Below are 25,253 nucleotides of genomic sequence, written 5' to 3' on the forward strand. Positions count from 1 at the left end.
ACTAAGATGCTTTCCAAAAAGATCCAGCCATCATCTGGAACAGTAGGCAACATTTTGCGATCAGTTCATTGACTCTGAATACTTGAGACTCAAGGTTCCCTTGAATATAATTTTCTATAACATGTAGTGGTTTAACAATCCCTGAGGTCTTATAATTCCTTCTAATATTGAACCTAGGTGGTCTGGTATCTGTCAGCGTAACATAGAAATGGATCCAGGGCCACCCACAGACAAAGTAGTGGTTTCTGCATATTCAGTATTCCTTTGATATTAATATCCTGAAAATTTTACATACATCTGCCAACTTTCCCCACTTTACAACAGTTACCTTTTGGTAAATACTTGTCTTTCGTTGGTGATCACTCATGGCCGAGTAAGATTGTCTTCCATGAACACAGTCTTAATGGTGTGTCTGTAAGTGACTGTGGAGGCCAGTTCAGGATCCACACGTCCTTCTACAGTGGGGACATAGGTTTCCTGGCGGGAGTTGATCATGGTGAGGATTTGCCAAATGTGCCTTCCTCTTAGCTCGTTTCCTGAGTTCGTTCTTCTTCAAAGTCCATGACATCTTTGGGTAAAGGCTGTTTCCCAATATACTGCATTTTTAAGATTTGCCTAGGTAGGCACTTGTCTTTCTCTAGTGAATTGCATACAGTAGTCACTGTATCTCATGTAATTAGAGTAACACACTGAAGCTACCTACTGGAACAGCATGGCATAAAAATTAGGTCCTTAGTATTATTTCATTTAGCTCATTCTCTCATATTCAATTGTACTAAGTTGGACAGAAACAATTAACTAAGATTGATTTGTACTACACTACAATGATCACTAAGTGATGCATTACCTTTTAGTAGTCTTTTGCTTACCGCTAGTGAATTAGAGTTCATATTAAGCTGTTATAGTAAAACATTGCTGTTATGATAAATGTATGAAATTGGATGAATGCCTGAATTTTGAGATACGTCATTGAATGTTGACAGTTCTCTAAATGGGCATAAACAGAGATATAAAACATCGTTACAAATATACCGTATTTTTCGCTCTATAAGACGCACCAGACCACAAGACGCACCTAGTTTTTGGAGGAGGAAAACAAGAAAAAAAATATTCTGAATCTCAGAAGCCAGAACAGCAAGAGGGATCGCTGCGCAGCGAAAACAACAATCCCCCTTGCTGTTCTGGCTTCTGGGATAGCTGCGCAGCCTGCATTCACTCCATAAGACGCACACACATTTCCCCTTACTTTTCAGGAGGGAAAAAGTGAGTCTTATAGAGCAAAAAATACGGTAATTTAAATGGTACTATGATCTAGTATGACAGTTCTTGTATTCTTTAAAGTTATACTGTTATGTTTACTTTTGTTACAGGCTTACCTGCGGTGGTTATAATAATTGTTCTAGCAGTCACAAACACAAATGCAAATAGTATTTACAACAAAGATCTGTATGGCAAAAATATCAAGGGGCAAGGTGGAGATGACTTGTAAGTATTTTGTATATGACTTGTAAGCATTTTACATAAAGTGGGTACAATGTAGGACTCCAATACATGCTTAGACTTCCATGTATGTACTACCCTGCTGTCTTCTATGAGTATGAAAGAACAGTGCAGCAGCAGCAGCAGCATTTAATTAGATTTCTTACCTGCCCTTTACCATGAGGTCCCAGGGTGCATTACAGTTTAAAAATACAATATTCAAATCAGTTAAAACAAATAACAGTCAAGAGAGTAGTGTGGATCAGTATATCTATATGTATTTCTATATAGCATGTGATAAAGGCCAGGGTAAAAGGTTATGTCTTCAGCAGAAAATGAAAATGAAGGTGCCTTTGTGGGGAGGGAACTCTGCAGCTTAGTGACTACCACAAAGGATTTCCTCTCTCAGGCCACCACCTGCCCCCAACCTGAATTCTGGGGACAGTGGAACTGCCAGTAGGGCCGCCTCTGCCAATTTTAATACCCAAGAGATGATGTTTGGGGCCTAAGTCATTTAGGGCTTTTAGACACTGATATGACTGCCTTGAATTTAGCGCGCGCACACACACACACACCTCCTGCAGATCAACAGATGCTTGTTGTTGTTTAGTCGTTTAGTCGTGTCCGACTCTTCGTAACCCCATGGACCAGAGCACGCCAGGCCCTCCTGTCTTCCACTGCCTCCCGCAGTTTGGTCAGACTCATGTTTGTAGCTTCGAGAACACCGTCCAACCATCTTATCCTCTGTCGTCCCCTTCTCCTTGTGCCCTCCATCTTTCCCAACATCAGGGTCTTTTCCAGGGAGTCTTCTCTTCTCATGAGGTAGCCAAAGTATTGGAGCCTCAGCTTCACTATCTGTCCTTCCAGTGAGCACTCAGGGCTGATCTCCTTAAGAATGGATACGTTTGAGTCCCATGCTTAGGCATCTGTCCCAACAGATGCTTAGGCTTCTGTACTACACTGGTGAATGTCAGAAGTGGAGGGAATGGAAATGTTGCACACACACACACACACACACACACACACACATTTTAGCTGTAATGCTGAATTTCACTGAGCTAATTTCAAGCCATCAGAAAGTGTGTGATCCTTTATTTACAATTTGATTGACCATTCCAGTGTAACTGTCCAGAACAGGCTGTTTTTCATCTCATGTCCAATTCATGTTGCTACTGCAGTGTGCTCACTGCTTCTAGGTGGTTGGGTCTCATGCTGTAGCAGTTGTATCTGCATACAGAAACCACATGGAACAGGTGGATAAAGAGGTTACTTCTGAAAGCACCATCAACCTGAGGACCCAGCCATGAGGAAGCAGTGACCACACCACATGAGTAATGTATGGATCAACCCATAGTGACAAAAGTAAAATAAGACAACTGGTTTTGTAACAGCAGTATCGTAACAACAGTTTATTTCTTTACAGCTGCTGGATAAAGAACACTAGTGTGTTTTATGTGACCTGCGTTGGCTACTTTGGAATCATGTTTCTCATGAACATTGCCATGTTTGTTGTGGTGATGATGCAAATCTGTGGGAGAAATGGAAAGCGAAGCAATCGGACTATGCGGGAAGAGATTCTGAGGAACCTCCGTAGTGTGGTTAGCTTGACCTTCCTACTAGGCATGACCTGGGGCTTCGCTTTCTTTGCCTGGGGGCCATTATATCTGCCCTTCGTGTACCTCTTCTGTATTTTCAACTCCTTGCAAGGTAAGTGGAGCTCTACTTGGCAAGAACAAAACGAAATTAATAACAACCTAGAGATGGTAAATATAAAAAGCTTAGGCCACACACCACCGCTCCCCTGACCATGTCCCCCACTGGCTTTGCTGAATCCCCTTATTGAATGCCTTTGCCCAGTTGGAATGTGTATATATGATAATTCCTCTTGCTTGCCTAGATGGAGGGGAGAGATTGAGGGGGTACCACAATCTCTAGTCTACTCATGAAACCAATACTAAGCTTCCTGAGGAGGTTATTTATTCAAACAAATAATTTTCAAAATCCCATATTTCAACTGTTTCTCCTGTTCTCTCCCCATTGTATGAGCTCACCTTTCTTGTGCTTGTTCCCTAACATTTGTAACCAAGAAACTACGTCTTTTCCCCCTTTTTATTCAGTTTTGAATATGTACCATATTTAGTATCAACATTATTGTCACGCAGAAACAATTCTGATATCTGAGACAAGAGCTTACATACATCATGCATCATTTTATTGAATCATCAGGCAGTTTTTCCTCCTAAAAAGACTGATCTGCAAAACATATTGCATTCAAAGAAAGCCACAGGCCAAAAATTATTCATCAGAGCTACCCAGAGGCTTGACTTTAATGGAGGTGCTCATGGAGTGTTTATGGAGAAGGGTGACGGAATCTGGGTTCCAATCCAAAGCTCAACAGAATTATTAGAGGATGTACACTGAAAATCCAATGGTAGCTCCAAAACAAATTCAACATTTACAGCCTTCCCAAAGAATCCAATGCTCTTAGGGAGAAATATGTTTCCAGTTTAACAAATCACCCTAGCAGTGTGTATTAGTTAGTTATGCAGCCGGTTAGAATGACTTAAAGCAGGCATGCCCCAAGTCCGTTTCGGGGGACTAATCCGGCCCACGGGTCGGTTTAATCCAGCCCCTGTAACAGTTTATTTCCTGGGGTAAAAACCCTATAAAAACCCTTCAACCTCAATCCTAAAAAAACCTCAACAACTTCAATCCTAAAAAATGTTAACAACTTTGGTTGGCCCTCACGGCTCTTCACTTCATCACATCTGGCCCTCTTTGAAAAAAGGTTGGACACCACTGACTTAAAGTAAACAAGAACTGGAATTATTCATTATTGATAATTTTTTAGTAGTGACATTTATACTGTGATATTGTTAAAAAATGCCACTATATCATAGGTATGCAACTCTTAAACAATTATGCTGCTATGCATATCTAGTAGGCTAGCACACCACAGTATGTTTTTAACATTGTACTAATGTACTTGCTAGTTTGTCCAAACCTAACTAGGTACTAGCTCAGCAGAGTTATCTTGGCTGTTTCTCTCATAAATGCACAGGTAAGATACCTGTTAGAAAACACTCATTAATATGCTTGCATAACAATCTGAATACTGTACAAATCTTACTCTACGGTTTTGTGAGGTTGGGGCATGGCATCCTCAAATTAAGTAAGCAATACGATCCGTTTTCATTTCCTATTTTTATTATGCAATTTTTTTCTTCCCATATTCTGTTTTCAGTGCTAGCATGCAAAGATAAATCAAATTATATTAATCTCCCCTTTAAAAAACATATATTCTGATAATTTCACTTCCACTGCCCCGTAGAGAAATTAGGAGCCTTTTTGCCACTAAATTGCAGTTTTCCTTTTGAGCAAAACAAAGCTAGTTAAGCCACGCCTGGTATTTGCCATGGCAGAAGATACAGAAACAGGCTCCACTGATAATTTACAGCCAAGCAGCTTCTACCTAATCTGTGAAGCTCAAGATACCACTTCTTCCCAGCCAGAGGACTCTGTGGTATACAGCCTGGCAATTAATAAGGGTGAAGGGATTTCTTTACAAAATGTGTCTCTTGCAGAGGCTTTTCATAAGAGTATACAGATTATCTCTCCTCTGGTGGCATTTGTGAGCCAAGTGAGCATCCAGAGCTTTAAAAAGTCACTTCATGCAATAGGTTAAAAGCTGTAGTCCCTGTGAGAGCCACTGGATCCGTTGCTCTCAATTCAGATTTGTAGTGGCGTCAAAGATGTCTGCAACGTCTCCAAGTTCTGCTGCTTCTCCAAATGAGGACTTGTGTATGCAAGCACTCTACATTGGACCTTTGTTCTTGCCCACCTATACCTTTGCAGCAGTACATGGCAGATTTTTTAAAATCAATAATTTATTGAAATTTTCCACTATCTCGAGCAATAATATACAAATAACAGAAAGAATATGCAAGTGTTTAAAACTTGAAATTCAGATAAGAAAGGACATTATCTCTGTTGGTATCCTGAATAAAGTTATCCTGAACAAAATAAGATGCTAATTTTTTAATTATGTGCTGCTGTGAAATGTACCCATCATTTGACCTAATTAGCCAATCTGCTCACTGTGAAACCCCAGCCCATGTGTTGGAAGAACCTGAAGGAAGCAAACATCCATATATAAGAACTAGAGGCTTCATGCTGCCATATTTCTTAGAAATACAGTAAAGCATTGGGAAATTATTTGTAGTGTCCTACAACAGCAAAAAAACAAAACAACAACAGAAAATCATTCTCTGTAAATTGCTTTCTCTATCTGACAATTGTTATGAGCATTAAATTATTTCATTCTTTTCACTCTGATTTCAGGGTTATTTATATTTATATTCCATTGTGCCATGAAAGAAAATGTCCAGAAACAGTGGAGACGGCATCTCTGTTGCGGTAGATTCAGGCTTGCAGACAACTCAGGTAAATAAGCTGCTTACAATGGTTTTTCATGAGGTCTCCCGTGCTGGCAATGACCAGACACAGATATACTCAACTCTAGCAAGGCATTGTGTTTCCCTCACTCCACACCCCGGGACCTTAGAAGCATGAGTGGAGGCAATTGACTAATTAACCAGTATACAGTGGTACCTCGGGTTAAGAACTTAATTCGTTCTGGAGGTCCGTTCTTAACCTGAAACTGTTCTTAACCTGAGGTACCACTTTAGCTAATGGGGCCTCCCGCTGCCGCAGCTGTGCCATTTCTGTTCTCATCCTGAAGCAAAGTTCTTAACCCGAGGTACTATTTCTGGGTTAGCAGAGTCTGTAACCTGAAGCGTCTGTAACCTGAAGCATCTGTAACCCGAGGTATCACTGTATGTGGCGGGTTGTTTGTTTATTACCAGCCTTTCATCATAACATCCCAGGGCAGGTTACAACCATAAAACACAACGCTGAAAACAGTTTAAAACAACGTATAGTCTGATTCCACACACCCCTCCCCCGATTTTTGGTGTTTTTTATTGTAATCTTTAAAATAAATGATCCACTGTAAAATGATCCACTGTAATAGTAGTACCAGGAGGCTCTGCATGAATCTGTGCCACTTTTTCTATATGGCCTGGACTTCCAAAAAACTGACCACATGGCTTAGAATATGCTGTTTGTGTCCTCATACAATTCAGGGAAGTCAGTGGCTATGTTCCCAAGACTGGAAATGTTTAAATACTCTGAGCCTGCCCACTGTGCCCAAAACGAGAAACATTCATGCTTTCTATCCTGATTGAATCTTGGGGCAGATGGAGATTTTTCTCGGACTTGCTTTTGTGTAGTTAAATAGCTTCTTTTACATGTTTGAATGCTGGCAAAACAGAGTGTGGCTTATGAATCAGATACACATAAAGGATCTTGGAATAGTTCTTTGGGTTTTTTTACAAAAATCCCCCATATCCTTTAGTATGGCCTTGTGTAGTAAGAGTTGAAAATGTAATTTGGCTACAAAGTGTCCTTATAAAGCGAATGCACATATCTGGTTGAAGTCTACAAATATTCATCATAAACAGTAAAATCCACCCAACTATTAAGTTCACTACGAGACCTTGTGTTGGCCGTTGGCTTATTTTTCATAAAAATAAGAATAGAAGAGGCAGAAAGATGTTGTACTGAGAAGAGCAGCCTTTTCCCATTTAAGGATTTCCTATCAGCTAAAACTTGTTGGACATTTTTCTCCCATTAAGATTATTACTGTTCACCAAGATTGATCTTTCAGCACCTTTTTGAGGCTTTGCCACATTTATTTCTTTGCTTGTTCACTTACTTAGCTGCCCAATAACACACACTCACAAAAATTAAAAGAATAAAGTACTATATTAAAAATGCAATATAAAACAGTAAAAAGCAGCATTTAAATTGGTTTCTCTGGCAGGTATACAATAAACCATGAATCATAAGTTTGAGAGTCTCAGATTAAAGCACAATTTTTTTAAAGGCCTGGGTAAATAACAAGGCCTTGACCTGATGCTGAAAAAGACCATAGTGATGGTGCCAGGGGAGATAGCCTGGACAGGGTGTTCCGTAACTATTCTTTGCTTCCTTTGATCTTTTGGCATTGCTCCCTTTCCCTCCATTATTTTTCATAAAGCTCTGATTTCATTATCCTGTAGTAGAGTAAACTTTGCCAGTGTATTATATTAGTAATGTTATGAGTTTCTGGAAGTCAGGCATCCTAAATTTCTGGACCCAGTTAGTGTTAGTTTCTTGGTGTCAGACCCATGTGTACAAAGCTGTGTGCTAGACACTTCTAGTCCCCTGGAATCAGCGAGTGTGAAAGCTAATTAAGCTAGGTCAAGATTCTGTGTTGAGATGATAGCCTGGTTTATGAGTCATTAAGACAACAAAGGATCAAAAGGGGCTCAGTGTGAGACGGCAAATAGGTGAGGCCTTTCTCCCTCAACAGATAAAGCCAGAGTTTAGAGAGGTTAGAGGTAGGAGTAATGTGACCGGAGCAGTAAAACAGCAGACAGGGCACAATGTTGGATGTCTGCTGAAATCCAAGGCTGCATCTATGGGAGAAATAAAACCCTCTTGGGATGCTGTGAAGCCCTCCATCGTAGACTGAGGTTGTATACATGTTATTTACACATATATACACATATATGATACAAATATCATAAAGACACCACAGTCTGTGCTGTGCCTTATTCCCAAAAGGAAGCACAAACCCTGGTCAAGTGCTTGGAACCCCTTGAGTCTTGCACCACTCTGAGGTTGGGGTGATGTGCAACAGTATGTAAGTTTTGCAGGGTGTTGTATTATGGTATGTTGTATTAGTGGCATTATACAAGTGATGATAGGGTAAGTAGAGGCCACTCATGCGTCCAGTGTAATGTGCAAGGCTAGGTCTTGGGCATATCCCTACACAGGTGGAAGTTCTACATGTCATCCCATGGGAGATGCATGAGTTCCTACTTTGCATGCTAAAAATAAGCACACAAGGAAGAAGTGAAAGTGACTGGTGCTTTCTTTATCTGTAGGGCCTGAATTATTTTAAGTTGAAGTACTGTTACAGACAGCTTACGTTTCCTCATTTCATTTCAGACTGGAGTAAAACAGCAACTAATATAATTAAGAAGAGCTCCGACAATCTGGGGAAGTCCTTATCTTCCAGTTCCATTGGTTCTAACTCAACTTACCTGACTTCTAAATCAAAATCTACATCCAATACGTACCTTCAAAGGAGCAGCCATTCTGGTGAGTCATGTAAAAGGAAATGTAAGTCTTTAAACTGCAGCAATTCATTCTGAGATCCTATGATCATTTGATTTAATTTGGCATGGGGCCTTCAATAAGATAGCTTATCCCATTACCTCCTCTTTCCTCTGTAGCCCCTGAAAAGGCTCGGGGGGGGGGGTAGGAGCCCTCTTGAACAATGTAGGATGTCGGCTGGGGCTGCAAAGGAAAGAAAAAATTGCCTCAAATTGGGACAGTTCCCACCCCAGCGGTAGCCTTTGCCAGCCCACATTGTTCATTTACTCACATGTGTCAGAAATTGCAGCCATCCACCTAAATCTTTCCGAGAACTATCTGTATAAGCAGTCCATGGACCATATCTTTCAAGAACTCTGAGGCCACAGATGCTGCACGGGCCTCTGCAAAGTCCTCTTTTTATTTATCATTTTTTATTATTCTTTATTAAATTTCTATGTCTTCCTTCATCCAAGGATCGCAGGCCAGTTTACAACATAAAAAACACAACACGGTAACAGACAAAAGAAATTACCCCTCCTACAGTTTAATGGGCCATAGATTTTTTTAATTAGCCAAAAGGGGAATGTTTTTGTGCCTGCTGCCTAAAGATGTGTAACAAAGGCACCAGGTGAGCCTCCCTGGGAGCCACAAGCAGGGAGCCACTGCAGAAAAGGCCCTTTCTCCTGGAACAATTTGATTTCATGCTCCCCATACAAAAAGTTGGTTTAAAAAATCACAATGTGCCAGTATGTCAAGGCTTTCCACACAAAGGTCTTTCCACCTATTTTCGCATCGGGGTAATGGCATAAAGGCAGTCTGGCATTTGTATATGCATCAGCTCTGACTCCCGTAACAAGCACTTTCCTGGCAAGTGTAATAGCATGAATAGTAAGCCGCATAGAAGTAGAATGCTAGATAGTATTTACAGGGTACTTGGATACAACTATGTTAAATATTCTAGGTATTATTTGTAAGATAGCATATTGCAATATAGTTTTTTTGCAGCTAAATTCTGCCTAAAGCAGAAAATTAAGTGCCAGGGCTGGGAGTGACATCCCGCTGAAGAGGAATTGATTTCTGAAAGTGATGTGGGAAACCTATGAGTATCCTCTTGCCTTCCATTAAATTTTAGCCGGTGTTCTTCACACTGCTGTCTCTTCCTTTGTAACTAAAGTACCTCTGATGCAGTCTAGCTCAATTGAAGTGTGCAAAGATGAGACCACCCAGGCCTTTTTGGTACTAATTATGTTATTTACCTTTAAGTTTTCCAAGAACTGAGGCTTAACTAAAACAAAACAAGATGTGGTGTCAATGGTTTCTTCAGTGGAGCATTACTAATTGCTCCTTTTACTTTCTTGCTTATCACTTTGTGTTTAATATATGAGATGTTATTTTGTTACAGAGCTCATTAGAGCTTTCTCTGCCAGAGTGCAAAAGCCACAATCATTGTAGTGGTGGTTTGTTTAAAACCATGTTTATCATTTAAGAATCACCATATCTGTCTTATCTATGGATTATCATGAATCCAAAGCTCCTAGGCACAATATACTAAATCATGTGTTAGATTTTTCTTTGACTAGGCAGTAGGCCAGAGTGTCTAACCTTTGGCCTTCCTGATGTTGCTGGACTCCCAACTCCCATCATTCCTGACCATTAAACATGTTGACTGTGACTGATGGGAGTTGGAGCTACACAAGTTAGTCACACTTTCTGTGGGCAACGCAGTGGCGCTGTGGTCTAAACCACAGAGCCTAGGGCTTGCCGATCAGAAGGTTGGTGGTTCAATTCCCCACGACGGGGTGAGCTCCAGTTGCTCGGTCCCTGCTCCTGCCAACCTAGCAGTTTGAAAGCATGTCAAAGTGCAAGTAGATAAATAGGTACCGCTCCGGCGGGAAGGTAAACGGTGTTTCCGTGTGCTGCTCTGGTTCGCCAGAAGCGGCTTAGTCATGCTGGCCACATGACCCGGAAGCTGTACGCCGGCTACCTCGGCCAATAAAGCGAGATGAGTGCCGCAACCCCAGAGTCATCCGCGACTGGACTTAACAGTCAGGGGTCCCATTAACGCTTAATGTATTATGTTTCATTTTATGTGCTGCTTTTGTAATTTGCTGTTTGTTCTTATATTTATTCATCCCATCTGAACCTAGTTATTGCCTCTTTGTGCAGCAGTCCAGTTTAGCGCTTTAAGCTCATCTTTGATTTCTGATGAATGTTATAGTAGATGTATATTTCCACAGCAGTTTTTTATATTGGTTATTGTTCCCTGGAATTGACTCCGAAACTCATATGTTTATGGTATAGATAATGTCTTCTAAGAACATTTCTCCATCAGAGGTGGAATATTCAAGGTACAGTGTGCATCACTTTGGCTGAATGCATGATTTTCAAAAGCTGGTGTGAGGACACTTGCATGAAGTTCCAACTCATGGCACAAAAGACTTGCTAATCATACATACTGCTTCACTTTAAATTATGCACCTTCTTCTGTCATTAATTCTGATTGCCAGTGATTCACGACACAAGAACGCTTCACATACTGGTTAGCTATCAAATGTAAATCTGCTTGTAAATGTAAATATACTTACCAGGTGGCTGAAATCAGGTGCAATACTGTTTTATATTCCAGATATTTTCTTTAAGCAACAACACAGCTGATGACTTTTATATTTGTACCATAGATGGTACGTCACACTATACAGATTCTTTTCTCAGAAAGTTCTGCTACAGGTTTTTAAAAACTCAAAATACATATTTTAGTAGCTTATGGAAGCCAAGAGAAAAAGGTACTATTAAACACAAACATGTAATTGAAAAAGAAATTACTCTATTGTATTATCTAGTACTGAGTTTTTTTCTATCCAAGTTTTCAGTTAACTGAACCAATTTTTGTTTATAATTTACTTGGTTAAATTGTTGTGTTTAAGTAGGTTCAACAGGTATTGATTAGGATACATAATAATAAAATGATTTTAAAAGTTCCATATGGATCATGTGGTACAGTTCAGCAGTTAAATATTAAGAGATGCTCTAGGTACAAATAGAGTGTCTTTATGCTCACATAGTTAAACATACAAGTATGGTATATAACAGACACAAATAATGTGAAATGAAATGTCACCCTCAAGCCTTTTCAAAAGCAATAGAGAGAAACTCAGATCAAATCATAAGCTAGGAGACCTAGCACTATTTGAATGTTTGCAGAGGGGAAAGGTTTGTCTGCTATGCATCACTGAACATACTTGCCTGCTTTTATAAAAAAATTCACTCTGATATGCTGTGGCATGCTTGTTCTTCTTTCTATGAGATTAAAAAAAAATCTTTGCAACCTATTTTTCTTCACTTTCAGATCAAAATATTTCCTGTCTTACTCCCTTCATTATAATTCGGGATCATCATACATTCTTTTGAGAACTGCTTTTACCTTTTGTTTTATATCTAGTGACTGGTTTGCCTCATCTACAGTATTGCTTGTCATAGCAAGCATAACTGAAAGTGTTTTCTTGTCAATATACGGTCTGATAACATTTTTCATGAAGAAATTGTTTCAAGAGCTGTTAATAGTAAAAAAAAAATAGCAACTGTTTCAAAAGCCTTATGCTAGGTCATATAAAGTAATTACAGTTTGGTCTCATTTGCTAATTGTTCATAAATACAGTATAATATGCTCCAAACTATGGAAATGATTGCTCATTACTTGAGCTCCACCTAATGGTCAAATTCAGCCCAGCAAAGCTTTACCAGCATAATTTTTAGCCTGCTGTTAATGTCTGAATCATAAAAATATTGTTCTAGAGTATGTACAAGCTTCAGTGGTTGGAAGTGATTTATTCAGTACAAACTCAGGATGATACTGATTATGATGGAATAACAAGATTAACAACCATTTATTTATTTATTTAAAATGTTTATTTAGTTTATTTGCAGCATTTATATACTGGTTGTATTAAATCCTCAAAGCAGTTTGCCTCTAAAGCCATAGAAAGGGAGTCACTGTGCTGCCTAAAATGGCATCCAATATTCTCCCTTCCTCTCAATAACACACAATATCATGATTGTCATGACTTAGGATGGATAAATCAGTCTGTTCCTGGTCTGAATCAGTTCTGCATCTTTTCACCCATAATTTTATTCTGTTGCTTTAATCTTCAATTTAAATGAAATAGATGTAAAAATGTGCATTTAAATTCCCTCAAACATGTTAAAAGCATTTTGATGCATTTTTTAATTGACGACTGTGTCAGAACATTCAGGAAGCACAGAGGCCAGTGAAAAACTAAGTTCTGATCCACTCTTTATTCTGGATGGTGCAGGATCAGTTTGATTCCTGTCAGAATCTGCAAGTATAAAATTCCGTAAGAATCCCTAGTCATGATGTTATGACATAGGCACCTCTTTTTTAGACGTTGGTGTCTGAGTCATGATGTGTGCTTTTTACCGACACCTAGTAATGCACAATTACTACACACATCATCAATTACAATAGATTACAATAACACACATCGTCACAATGTAACAACACAAGATATACGATGCTGCAAATTGCAGCAGTGACCTTTCACACTGGGCTACAATTTTCAGTGGCAGATACAAATCTACTTTAGCATGTAGTCTCATCCTCACCTGTAAACCTGCAAGCAGTACATGTCCACAGAACAGCTGAAGAGTCTGGAATTCATTTCAGTGGAGATGCGGAGTCTGCATTCACAAAGGAACAAAAAACAAGGATTATCCCTCCGTTCCAATTTAAATTAACAATGAGGCCCTTATACCAGACTGGGGAACCTGTGACCCACCTGCAGATGCTGGACTACAGCACCACTGATCCCTGATTAGCCATGGTGACCAGAGCTCATGGGAGTTGGAGCCCAGCAAAGTCTGAATGTCTACCTATTCCCCATCCATAAGAGTACAATCTAGAGAAGTTAGGTAATAAATAGCATTTTCATCTTTCTGAACTGTCTTTGTGTTGCCAAATCTAATTATGTGGCATTACTGCATTAACAACATGAGCCCCAGCTGGCTGGGATCACAATTCCAGGAGCAAGAAGGAGGGGGGGGGAATTGGGCTGAAGAGGGTAGCTGTGTCCATTTGAGTCACTCCTGGCACTACCCAATCACTTCTGTAGTAAGCTACACTTGGAATTGCCACAGTCCCAGGAATGTTGCACTTCTTGTATGTGAACATCCCACTGTTCCGTCCACACCAGTGAGCATGACATGGCTGCTGTGGGTGGAGAAACAGGAGGTGCAGATTACCTCAGATGCCATTTGAAGTTCAGTACACATTCACCACAGCCTTTGCAGTAGGTACCTTTTTAGCTAATCTAGTTTTAAATTACAGTGGTACCTCGCAAGACGAACGCCTCGCAAGACAGAAAACCCGCTAGACGAAAGGGTTTTCCGTTTTGGAGGCGCTTCGCGAGACGAATTTCCCTATGGGCTTGCTTTGCAAGACGACAGCCCATAGGGAAATATCCGGGACAGCGGGGAAGCGCAGCACGTCTTCCCCACTGTCCTCGGACCTCCTCCGAAGCCGGGCGGTGGGGCGGGAACACCTGCCCCCGCCGCCCCGCTTCGGAACGCTGCTCCGAAGCGGGGCGGTGGGGGGCGGGAACACCTCCCCCGCCGCCCCGCTTCGGAACGCTGCTCCGAAGCCGGGCGGTGGGGCGGGAACACCTGCCCCCGCCGCCCCGCTTCGGAACGCTGCTCCGAAGCCAGGCGGGGGGGCGGGAACACCTTCTGAAGGCGGGCGAGGGGCGAAAGTCTTTGCTCCCCCCTGCCTGCCTGTCCCGGAGGGCTTTTGAAGGTCCTGGACCTCTTCTGAAGGCTGGCGGGGGGCGAAAGTCTTTGCTCCCCCCTCCCTGCCTGTCCCGGAGGGCTTTTGAAGGCAGGCGGGGGGGGGAGCAAAGACTTTCGCCTCCCGCCCGCCTTCAGAAGAGGTCCAGGACCTCTTCTGAAGGCTGGCGGGGGGCAAAAGTCTTTGTCCCCCCTGCCTGCCTTCCCAGGGGCTTTTAAATCGCCCCGGACAGCGGAGAAGTCCTCCGCTGTCCCGGGGCGATTTTAAAATGCCGCCCGCCAGCATTTTAAGATCGCCCGGACAGCGGAGAAGTCCTCCGCTGTCCCGTGGTTTTTTAAAATGCTTGGGGTGGGAAGAAAAGCCCTTGTCCCCCCCCCCCCAGCCTTCAGAAGAGGTCCGGGGACAGACTGTCCCTGGACCTGGTCTGAAGGCGGTTTCCATAGGAACGCATTAATTGATTTTCAATGCATTCCTATGGGAAACCGTGCATCGCAAGACGAAAAACCCGCAAGACGAAGAGACTTGCGGAACAAATTAATTTCGTCTTGCGAGGCACCACTGTATTGCTAAAATGTTTTCTTGGGTATAATTTTGAAAACATTACTTCATGAGTGTTAAAATACTCAAAACAACAACAAAACCTTCCAGTCACCACCATGCATGATCGTGTTATAGCAAACAGAGTAATAAAATGCCACACACTGCAAAGGTTATAGTAAATATGGGTTGAATTGTGATAGGTTCATCTACAGATAGATTCATCTACAGTATCTGATACATTGTCGTGCATGTCAAAACCCTACACCGGAAAAAAGAGTAGCACCAAGTGCATCTGCTCCTATGGAGATGGAGCTACTTTGCAGTTATTTTGAAAAATGTTGAGGTTTTCTGAGGTCTGAGAAAAGACAAAAGAATCGCAGGATGATAGTGACTGGATGGCTGCTTTGTGTAGATGCTGTGTAAAAAGTGACTGATTGAAGCATGGTAATTCCACACTAAATGTCGAGTGTGGAAGCACCCAGAAGCAAATGCTAGTTAGCAGGTGTGAAAAAGAAGGAAAAGCGTATTGGTCGCTGAATTCTCCCCTTACCCTCATTTTTGTACCATAAATGTTCACTGGAGGATATTTAGTGCAACACTCATATTAAAGCTGAGATCATGTATAAATCAGCACAGAAATAATAAAGAACTAGGTTCAACTGAAAATTCAAGCTAGTCTTCCAGCTGTGGAAAATGAACAACAGAAGTGAATTCATACTACAATATAAATTACACAAAGGCATATTATTCAGAACATTTCTTAGGAAATAAAAGAATAGAAATTTAATGTATCTATGACTGTTCATACTAAGGGATTGCCTGTGGGTGGATAACTATGCAGTTAGAAAATAACATTACTGACTAATGGATTCTCTTCCTTTTTGTTAGACAATGTTTTTCTTGACAAGCATTCACCAAAATATGTCCAAGTGGACACAGAGCAGACATCAATCATCCCGGTTCATCAGGTTATTGACAAAGTGAAGGGATACTACAGTACTCACTCAGACAACTTCTACAAAAACATCATCATGTCAGACTCCTTGAGCCACAGCACAAAGTTCTGAATTTCTGGAACAACAAAATTCAACAAAAAGCATGAAGCTTAAGAATGAATAAGGACTTGATTACAGAACGAGGAAAAAATACCAAAGTCTTTAATCAGTTATTGTTTGTCTACCAACTTCAGCGGAAAAAACAGTTGTCCTCGTTTAGGAAATACATCATCTGAATAATGTCTTCACTTACACAATAGTCACGCTGACACTTCTGCAGCAGGACATTTGTCAAACTTCTGTCTTTCCCCAGTGGCGTATTAGTTATATGTTACTCCATCTGTATCTTTGCAAAAATTAAGAGCACCCTAAAACCCCCAAATTCGTGACTTTTTAAATTTGCCTTTATTTAAACGGAATATAGATATATATTTTTAATTCCTTCTCGGGTGTTCAGTGCATCGTGTTCTAGAGATCTTTTCCCTACGAGAAAGCCTATTATTGGTGAATTAATGAATGCTTGTGCCTAAAGGCACAAGGCCAAACTATTCAGATAAGATACCCTGAATCTTGCTTGCAAAGTCTGGGCCATATTTATAGCTTTGTGAATGGCAAAAGTGGGGAAGTGTTTCTTTGCCTTTAGAGGTGCTTAATGAAGAATTTTGCTAACTTGAAAGTTTGCATAGTCCTGGACCAAAAGGAATTTGGACCTTTCCTAATCTATTATCAAATGAGAAGGTTTGCATACCATGCAGAACACTAAATGTAAATTTTTATTGTTACTACAGTGGATGAAAATGTAACATTTTCACATAGTTTGCCTTAATCTACGAGCTCCTTATATACATGAGAACTCCTGGTTGGAAAATGAATGGACACTTTCCCAAATGATTCCAACATTAAGAGAACCTCAGCGCTATCCCATGGCCTACTGAAGTAATAGAGCTGTAGAGATAGGGCAACTCTCTGTGCACAGCAGAGTATTGGAACATACGGTTGTTAATCTGTTCACATTTACACATTTTACTCATATTCACATGGAATGTAAAAGATGGATTGCACATGAGCATACTTTGTGTGCACTAAGGTGTATCAATCCACCAACACAGTTGAGGTGATCTCATTCACGTTTTCTATTTCATTATTTCCTTCCACCAAAGCACTCAAACCATCTTCCTGATCAACACTACCATTCACATTTTTACTTCCCCATGTTTTTATAAAGTGCTTTGAATTACAACTCATGGCTGTAACAATCATGCTTAGATCCACTGGAATCAGTATGCTTAATTCTTGGAAATTATCTAGTAATATTCACTGTAAATATATACATTACATTTATCATTTCGATAAAATTTGGGGTTAAGTAAAGGATCTAGCCAAATGCAACAAAAATTAGAGGAAAACCCCCCAAACCCCAATGTTATCACTGTTCAGCACCAGTACAGTTTGACTCACTTCAGGTAAGTTTGTATAGGATTGCAGTTCCTCCAAGTGGCCAATCATAGATTTCCCCTCATATTATATGCTGCTATTATTCCTAGGTATGGAGTACAACAGCAATTTGAGTGCTTACCCTTAATATCATTTCAAATATTGTATGGTTAATTACAACACTTTTCTACTGCATCACATATATTTAAGAATTAGAATTTTGTTACACGGAAGTCACTTGAATTGGAAACTGCTTAGGTCCTATTTAGAATTAAACAGCTAAGACAAGTGTTTCACCTCAAAATGTGAACGAAATAATTCCTGATGACAATAATCTAATAGGGTTGAATGGCTTCTCCATAGAGAAGAACAATTTGTATCTGAGCATTGGCCAGATTTGTCTATGATTATCTCCCTTTCTTAATGGCTTCCAGAAAGTAGCTTTAGTGTGAGATTTCTTTTAGATAATTATTTTTAAAGGGAAAAATAAGAGAATAGCAATGCTTATGAATTAAAATTAATAAAATACCCTAGTTCAATAAGATGAAAAAGTAGAATTTTCCTGAGTCCTAGGTATTGTCTGACCAACAGATTAATGTATGGTTTGCCTATATTTTCACTAAATTAAGCATATCCTTTGCTTTTACTACCATGTAGTAATCTTAAACTGTCTTATTTCACTTATACATTTTCAAATACTGTTTTTTTCCATTGTAAATCTTTGTTTATCTTGTTGACAAAGCACCACCTCTCTTGTATATAATTATTTATTTTTGAGGTTTTAAAATATGTCAGCATAGTGTTAGCTGCATACTGGCTTTGTCTGTGATTATATGCAACTGTTAAATGCATCTTTCCACAAGAGAGGGAGGAAAAAAATCATCTCAAATATGCATATATATGTATTATATTTTCTACATGAAAAGTATATTGTGTATGATATTGCTAGCAGTTTGAGGGAAGCAGTGGTGTAACTTCAAATACTAGTCATTAAGCACTAGTGAGGTGGATTTAAAGTCTGGCCAAAAGCAGAAATACTTTTTAAAGCATTCCATTTGTTAGTACTCCAAATAATTAAAAATTTTTAAAGCTGTGAGTGGCTTTGTTTCTTTGCAACTGAGCAGATAAATTGTTCCATAAAACTCTGGGGAATAACCTATTTTACCTATTAATCTTGAGTAATGGACGTTTATTTCTTTATTAGCATTCGTGTAACAGTGAGATGGAGAAAAGCACATTGCATAATGACATAAGACCTATGAAACACAAGCATTTGTTACATTTTCCAACCCTGATTTTTGAAAAAAGAAATACAGTGGTGCCTCGCAAGACGAAATTAATCCGTTCCGCGAGTCTCTTCGTCTTGCGGTTTTTTCATCTTGTGAAGCACGGCTGTTAGCGGCTTAGCGGCTATTAACGGCTTAGCGGCTTTAAGAAAAAGGAAACGAACTCGCAAGACGTTTCGTCTTGCGAAGCAAGCCCATAGGGAAATTCGTCTTGCGGAACGACTCCAAAAACGGAAAACTCTTTCGTCTTGCGCGTTTTTCGTCTTGTGAGGCATTCGTCTTGCGAGGTACCACTGTACTCTGAGCATGCACAGTTTCATATTTAGCATTGAGATTTGAAGATGGAACTACAGATTTTCCCCTGCAAGCTGTGGGATTCTGACATCACTGCAGTGGTAGATCTTAGTAACGAAAGTAATACTGATACTGAACTATGTTTCATTGGAGTATATACCTTTCAGAATGGGCTCATACCATCTGTACGTTAGATAGAAGCAGGACACAGATTGCCCCACTACGAGTGAGACATGTTTGGGTAAATGAATTTCATTTTTCTCCCCAGACTCGTACATCCAATCATTTTATTTGTATGCCGCCTTTCCATAGTTAAAGCCATGCTCAAGGCGGCTTACAACTTGCGGGAAAATAATTAATTACAAATATAACAAAAAGAGTCATAAGTTGCAAACAAAACGCATCAAAAAGTACACAACCAAATTGAACAAGTTCCACATCGTATCTTAATAAGTTCAAAAAATGAAGATACAAAAAAAAAATCAACTTCTATAGGAATATGTTGATTATTGCATTCTAGCTCACTGCAAAAAAGATAAGAACAGAGAGTGATGAATGGATGTCAGATCCAAGAAGGAATTCATGTATTGCGCAATGGGCAAAAGTGAGATGTGAGACAGGTACACGGATATAGGAAGTGATGAAATGATGAAGCAAAAAGGCAATGATAATTGGATTTGGGCAAGAGTGTCTTATAGGTCAGTATAGGATTCCCAAGTCATCTGAAACTCTAAGAACAGCCTTGGAGCTACAGGGTTTGAGACTAGTGTTGAAACAAAGTGGCAGAGGCACACTTGGGGAATTTTGACCTTTTGGTGATCCCTCCCTTTGAAAGGAACTGAAATGGATGAAGAAGAAAAGAAGGGCATGCCCTCAGTGGTAAGGAAGACAAGTAGGACAATGATCACTTGCTCTACTCTATACCTAGTTGGCTAGAATGGGGATGCACATTGGGATAAGTGTTCAAGTGGGAATCCATTGTGCAAATGGACAACATATTCAAGTGGACACCCCAGTACAATGTTATGCACACATGCTGAATTATTTCCGATATCCACAGGCATATTCCCATCCATGTTCAAGTCCAATTAGTACATACGGACTCAAACAAAAATATTGGTGGGCATGGAATTGCTAGTGCAGTGTGGGAATGCAGAAATCACCATTCTGGTTCATGCCAGAGTCTGAAGAGCAACCAGGGAATGGTCATAACCTTAACTCCTATTGTGAGCCTTTCAGGTGCCCCTGGGTGGCCACTATTGGAGCCCAGGTGAGCCCAACCACTGGAAGCCCATTCAAGGACTTATGGTAGCGCAATGGGGGGGGGGCAACGCATCCAAATTGGCTTGGGGGAGTGCCAGAAGAAGTCCTGGAGCAGCAAACTGGGGAAGGAGAAGACAGACAATTCCATCGGGCAAGCAGAAATGCTCCCAGAGCAGTCTGCCTAGCACCATGTTGAATTCCTCTCCAGGTGCTGGAATAGGTGGGACTTTGATGCATCAAGGCAATTCTTACATTGCTCTTGGTTCTTATGAAACAATAATATGGATACACCTCCACTTCAGCCACGACTTGTCTAATAAATTATGTTTTCTACTTTCTTCAAAAAGTCTTAAGTGTTTATTTCTTCCCAAATAGAACTAAAATTTGGGGGTAGGGTGTTGCCTACTCAGGAAATGTTATTGGTATTTAGAAATTTATTCCTTCCTACTCCTGGTTCAGAATCACAGTGTGATTAACAATTTTTAACCATTGGCTGTGTGACTATTCACAGTGTGATTAACAATTTTTAACCATTGGCTGTGTGACTATTCACAGTGTGATTAACAATTTTTAACCATTGGCTGTGTGCACTGCAGTAGGTCCCAACATATTCCTTTCAGGGTAGAGTGAAGGAATTCTATTGAAGCCCAGTTGGCTGTCTTGCCTGGAACTATCCATCAGAGGGCAGCATGGCACTGTTTGTAAAGCATCAAAACATTCGTCAAGATTTGTTTATTTTCTTTATGTAACTGTAAGTTACATTGTTAGGAAGATTCACATACAAACTGTAAATTCGGTTATTAAATAAATGTCCACCACAACATACAGCAAATTTTAACTCTATGCATATTTGGGGATTTGTAGCTACTTGTGTGAGTTTGGATATTTGAGGGTACCAGCAGAACACTTTAAATTACAGGTGTTAAGATAAAAATGGAAACTCCGTAGGGGTTTTACTCAAGGGGTAAGCCCAGCTTCGCAGCTGACGTGACAGATAAGTATACCAGCAACTGAATACATGCTCAGCTGTTGGATCGCATCTCTCTCCACCCCCTAATGAAGGCTTTGTTATTTTTAAAAGTGCTGCATGAGTGCACATATCCATCACCTTAGTTAGAAGGAACTCTATTTAGAATGCAAAACTGCTGAAGGGATGGAGAGGGAGATTTATTGGTGACATCACGGGGACCAACCAATCAGCAGCACTGTGCACAGCTATTAGGGCTGGGTGATATAGCAATATGTCATCCAAAACTGGTTTGAAGTTCACATTGTGATAATTGTTTCATATTTGAGCTGGCAATATATTGCGAATCACAATGTGTGTAAGGGCTAGGCAATACCTGGTTTTCAACATCGCGATAACTCACCATGCTCACTCATTTCATGCCATATAGAACATACACCATTGAGATGATCATAGTGTCTTCATTCCTTCTACAACAGCCACTTCATTATCTTCCTAGTCTCCACCACATGCCAAAGCCCAAGTTAAAAACTAAAATGTGGCAATCTGGGAGAATCCAAAGAGGTAAAAAGCTGGACTGGAATTATTCCCTCCTGGGCAAGAAACTAGAAACTGAGTTTATTAGGAACTTGATGGAAACATAGAAGAAAAGGGTATAAACACCTCTTAGCGTTGCTGAGAGATGTGGCTGCTGAAATTTAGACCAGCTAAGAAAGCAATTCTGGGATATTACATAAATGTGCCCAAAATTCTCATGTTGAAAATGCAAGTATTGATACTGAATTTTTACTTCCAATTTGAAAATTTGACCAACTTTGTGTTAAGATGTCATTTGATGTGATGGAGTTGAGGGCATTCTCCATGGCTGGCTGGTTGTGAAAGGGCAGGCTCAAAGGTGAGCAAAAGGAGGGGGAGATGCGAGTTAATCTGGCTCCCGAGTGGAATTGCTAAGGAGCTGTGTGCGTGTTAAGATCTTTAAGTGCATATCACAAATGTGTAATTCAGTGTGACTGGAGGTGGGTGTTGATTTTTCTATTTTATACTGTTTTGATTGATTCGTCGTTCATTCATCCCATCTTTCTATGCTATTCTCTTTCGGCCCCAAAGTGCTATATAAATCTTAACAACATGTTTGTAGCACCTAACCCTTCAGAGAGTGAAGAGTCTTGCTCCCTTTTCTAGTCTGAGCTGTGCTTTTGCTTCCCTAACTATCTTACCACCTTAGGCAGCATTTTTTATGACTCCTGCTGCGGCTTCCTTCTTGAATTACATGCGGGATCTACACCTTTATTTATTTATTTATTTATTTATTATCAATCAGATTTGTAGACCACCCTTCATCCAAAGATCATGGGACAATTTACAACATAAGAACACTTTGGGGGAATGTGAAAGAGAAAGAAGTCCTCAAGGCTGATTTCCCTAAAGTATAAAGACACGTATTTCCATAAAATAATAACAAAAATACACACACACCCATCCAATAAAATCAGAGGTGACACAATGAAGGATATGACATTACACTATTCTCTAAGGTTTGGCTTTATCAGTAGGTGCGAATGAAGTCTAAGCAAAAGAAAATATTCACAGCATTCTTAAAAATCCTGAAAGACGAACTTCACTAAATGCTTTCAAAACATAACAAAACAAAACCTGATAGCAGTTCCTGCTCATTTTTAGAACATTGGTCTGATCCAGCACAGCTGTTCCTAAGGACTATCTAATGGCCCGCCAGGTGTACCAGAAAAGCCCACAGGACAAGAGTGCAAATGTTGTAACCCAAAAACTGGTATGCAGAGGCGTGTTGCCTCTTATCTTCTTATAAACATCATGATTAATAGCCACTGACAGCTTTATCCTCCATTTAAAATTTGCATTGAAAATGAAAGTCTATGCCTGGTGCCAAATATTTAAAAAACCACAGAGATGTATTTTCTTGTTTGGCTGATTCTTTAAAGGCTGAATTAATCATTACTCTCACGATCAGATTTTTAGTTAAGCTCTATCAAACTATAGGAGACCCAACATCTGGACCACATCTTCATGGGCACAAACAAAAGCCAAGGCTTCATCTATTCTACATTCAGACAGTTGTCTGTGTCACCACAGAGCCGTTGCACTCAGATTACACTGTCTCCACTGTGTTTGATAGAGAGGCTGCTGGGGCTGACATCATCCCACAGCACATAGATACATCTTTGCTCAGAATACACCATCAAAACATGGCAGTTTCTCAATCTGCCAGCTTAAAAGGAAACCTGCCTGCCAGAATTCAAGGAGCACATCAGTATGCTTGTGAGAGAAAGAACATTGGCAAAAGAGACAGGAATGAGAATGTGGCAGGTGCTTTCCATGTAGACAACTCTCTTGGAAACCGGCCATTTTGAATGAAGGGATAATAATAAAACTTGAGCATTGCATCCAGTCTGAAAGTGAGCTCCAATTTTCGAAGCGACAATGCCTTCCTTTACACATATAAGACATACCTGAGCATATAATGCAAAGCATTTACCTCAAAGATGTTAGGCTTGCCCTCTTTCCTCTGAAGCTGTAGGCCGCAACTGGATAGCCTGAACTAACATGTGGGAAGGCTTGGCAGACTCTTTTCTTCTTCTTCATTCACATCTGGAGTTGGAAAGGGATTTTCCCTGAAGTAAAAAGAAAAAAGAAAAAAAGGCATGAGGTAATTTGTTCAGAGTCTTTGGTTATGCTTTTTCTTTCAGGGTTTTGTTTTTGTAAATCTAGTAAAGCCAGCTTGCATTCAGCAAGCATAGTTACAGTCCTGGCTGCCACTGGAAATATGCCCTCTCTCAGACCAAGGATTTTTGTCTTTAATGTGTGAAAGAGAACTCCAGTAGCATTCAGTTCTGTCACATGCACTAGTGGCACAGAGCCACCTTCCTGACACCAGTATTGCTGCAGCTTACCTAGGCAGAGATTGCAGAGTGGTGCTGAGTCGGGGCTGTGCAGACACACTGGCAGAGCTAATCCAGTCTGCATAGCCTGGACCTCACCTCCACCTTGTCCACCCAGGTAATTGCTGGTAATCATGGGAGTGGCTCTGAAGCGGCTTGAACCAAACTTCTATCTAGCTTGCCTCACTTCTGCAAGCAGAAAGAAGTTCCAGGTGGAGCAACACCAGCATTATTTTCCACCAACTGAGAAAGCAATAGGGACTTCCATGATGCCTTTGTAATATTTGCTTTAATTATAAAGATTAGAAGAGCACAGTAGAGGCAAACCTACCTATTCTACACACACACACACACACACACACACACACACACACACACACCTGTCTAAGAGGTCACATCAGTTTAGCTGACCTCCAGTTAAATTCTCCACTCCTCTCCAAATTCAATACAAAAGCTGGCTGTTTCTCACAAAATATATGCATTTGCTGAAGATTGCCTCAGGTCTGCAGGTAAACTGACTGTTCAGAAAAGCATTCGCAGTCATTGATAAGCATGAAGTAATTTTGGCAAGTTCCTGACTCCCACAAGGCAGCCTATTAGGAAAAGACCATAGTAATAGAGGCAAATTCAAAGTAATCAAGACAGCCCAGACTCAAAACAGCCACCCCAAACGGAGGTTGATTCACATTTACAGATGGGAACACACACACACACCCCTGCTGCACTTTAGCTTCTGGTAGTATTTTGCTGTGTTAGAACTACATCCCATACATGGAAATAATAAGGCAAATTGATAGCTCAGTTGGTATGAGACTCGGCATAAGACTCTTAATCTCAGGACTGTGGGTTTGAGCCCCAGGTTGGGCAAAAGATTCCTACATTGCAGGGAGTTGGATTATGATGCTAAGCACAAGACTGGTGTTGATCCTTAGCTATAATTTTTTTCCTCAAGGACCATGTGGACGGAGGGCCGGGTGTAAAAAGTAGTGGTTTCAACCCACCTTTTAAAATCTACTGGGAAAATCAGGAATGGGTAGAAGTTGTTGTTCTGAAGGAAGTGATAATATTTGGACATTG

At 40.4% G+C, this 25,253-nt stretch overlaps 1 protein-coding gene and 2 long non-coding RNA genes across 6 annotated transcripts in view; 2 read left to right on the forward strand and 1 right to left on the reverse strand.

The window, feature by feature from the left end:
• The window catches only part of ADGRG6 (adhesion G protein-coupled receptor G6), a 114,098-nt gene extending 95,554 nt beyond the window's left edge, over nt 1-18,544 (forward strand). For 3 of the 4 annotated variants that reach the window (XM_081186285.1, XM_081186284.1, XM_081186286.1), the window contains 5 exons: nt 1,371-1,485; nt 2,903-3,186; nt 5,821-5,922; nt 8,536-8,688; nt 15,911-18,544. In XM_081186285.1, the coding sequence (XP_081042411.1) occupies nt 1,371-1,485; nt 2,903-3,186; nt 5,821-5,922; nt 8,536-8,688; nt 15,911-16,089 (833 nt within the window). In that variant the 3' untranslated portion in view covers nt 16,090-18,544. Of the gene's footprint in view, nt 1-1,370; nt 1,486-2,902; nt 3,187-5,820; nt 5,923-8,535; nt 8,689-10,986; nt 11,034-15,910 lie in introns of all 4 variants that reach the window. The other variant, XM_081186287.1, reaches the window with a different exon arrangement.
• The window catches only part of LOC308582836, a 51,089-nt gene continuing 36,875 nt past the window's right edge, over nt 11,040-25,253 (reverse strand). Inside the window, exons 3-4 of the long non-coding RNA XR_014005906.1 lie at nt 23,774-23,909; nt 11,040-13,380 (exon numbers count right to left, since the gene is read on the reverse strand). This is a non-coding gene — a long non-coding RNA (uncharacterized lncRNA). The remainder of the gene's footprint in view (nt 13,381-23,773; nt 23,910-25,253) is intronic.
• LOC308582844 lies at nt 13,378-15,674 on the forward strand. The gene is made up of 2 exons (XR_014005915.1): nt 13,378-14,012; nt 15,035-15,674. It is a non-coding gene; the product is annotated as an uncharacterized lncRNA (long non-coding RNA).

This window comes from Podarcis bocagei, assembly GCF_964188305.1.
Source record: "Podarcis bocagei genome assembly, chromosome: 3".
Classification (NCBI taxonomy): domain Eukaryota; kingdom Metazoa; phylum Chordata; class Lepidosauria; order Squamata; family Lacertidae; genus Podarcis; species Podarcis bocagei.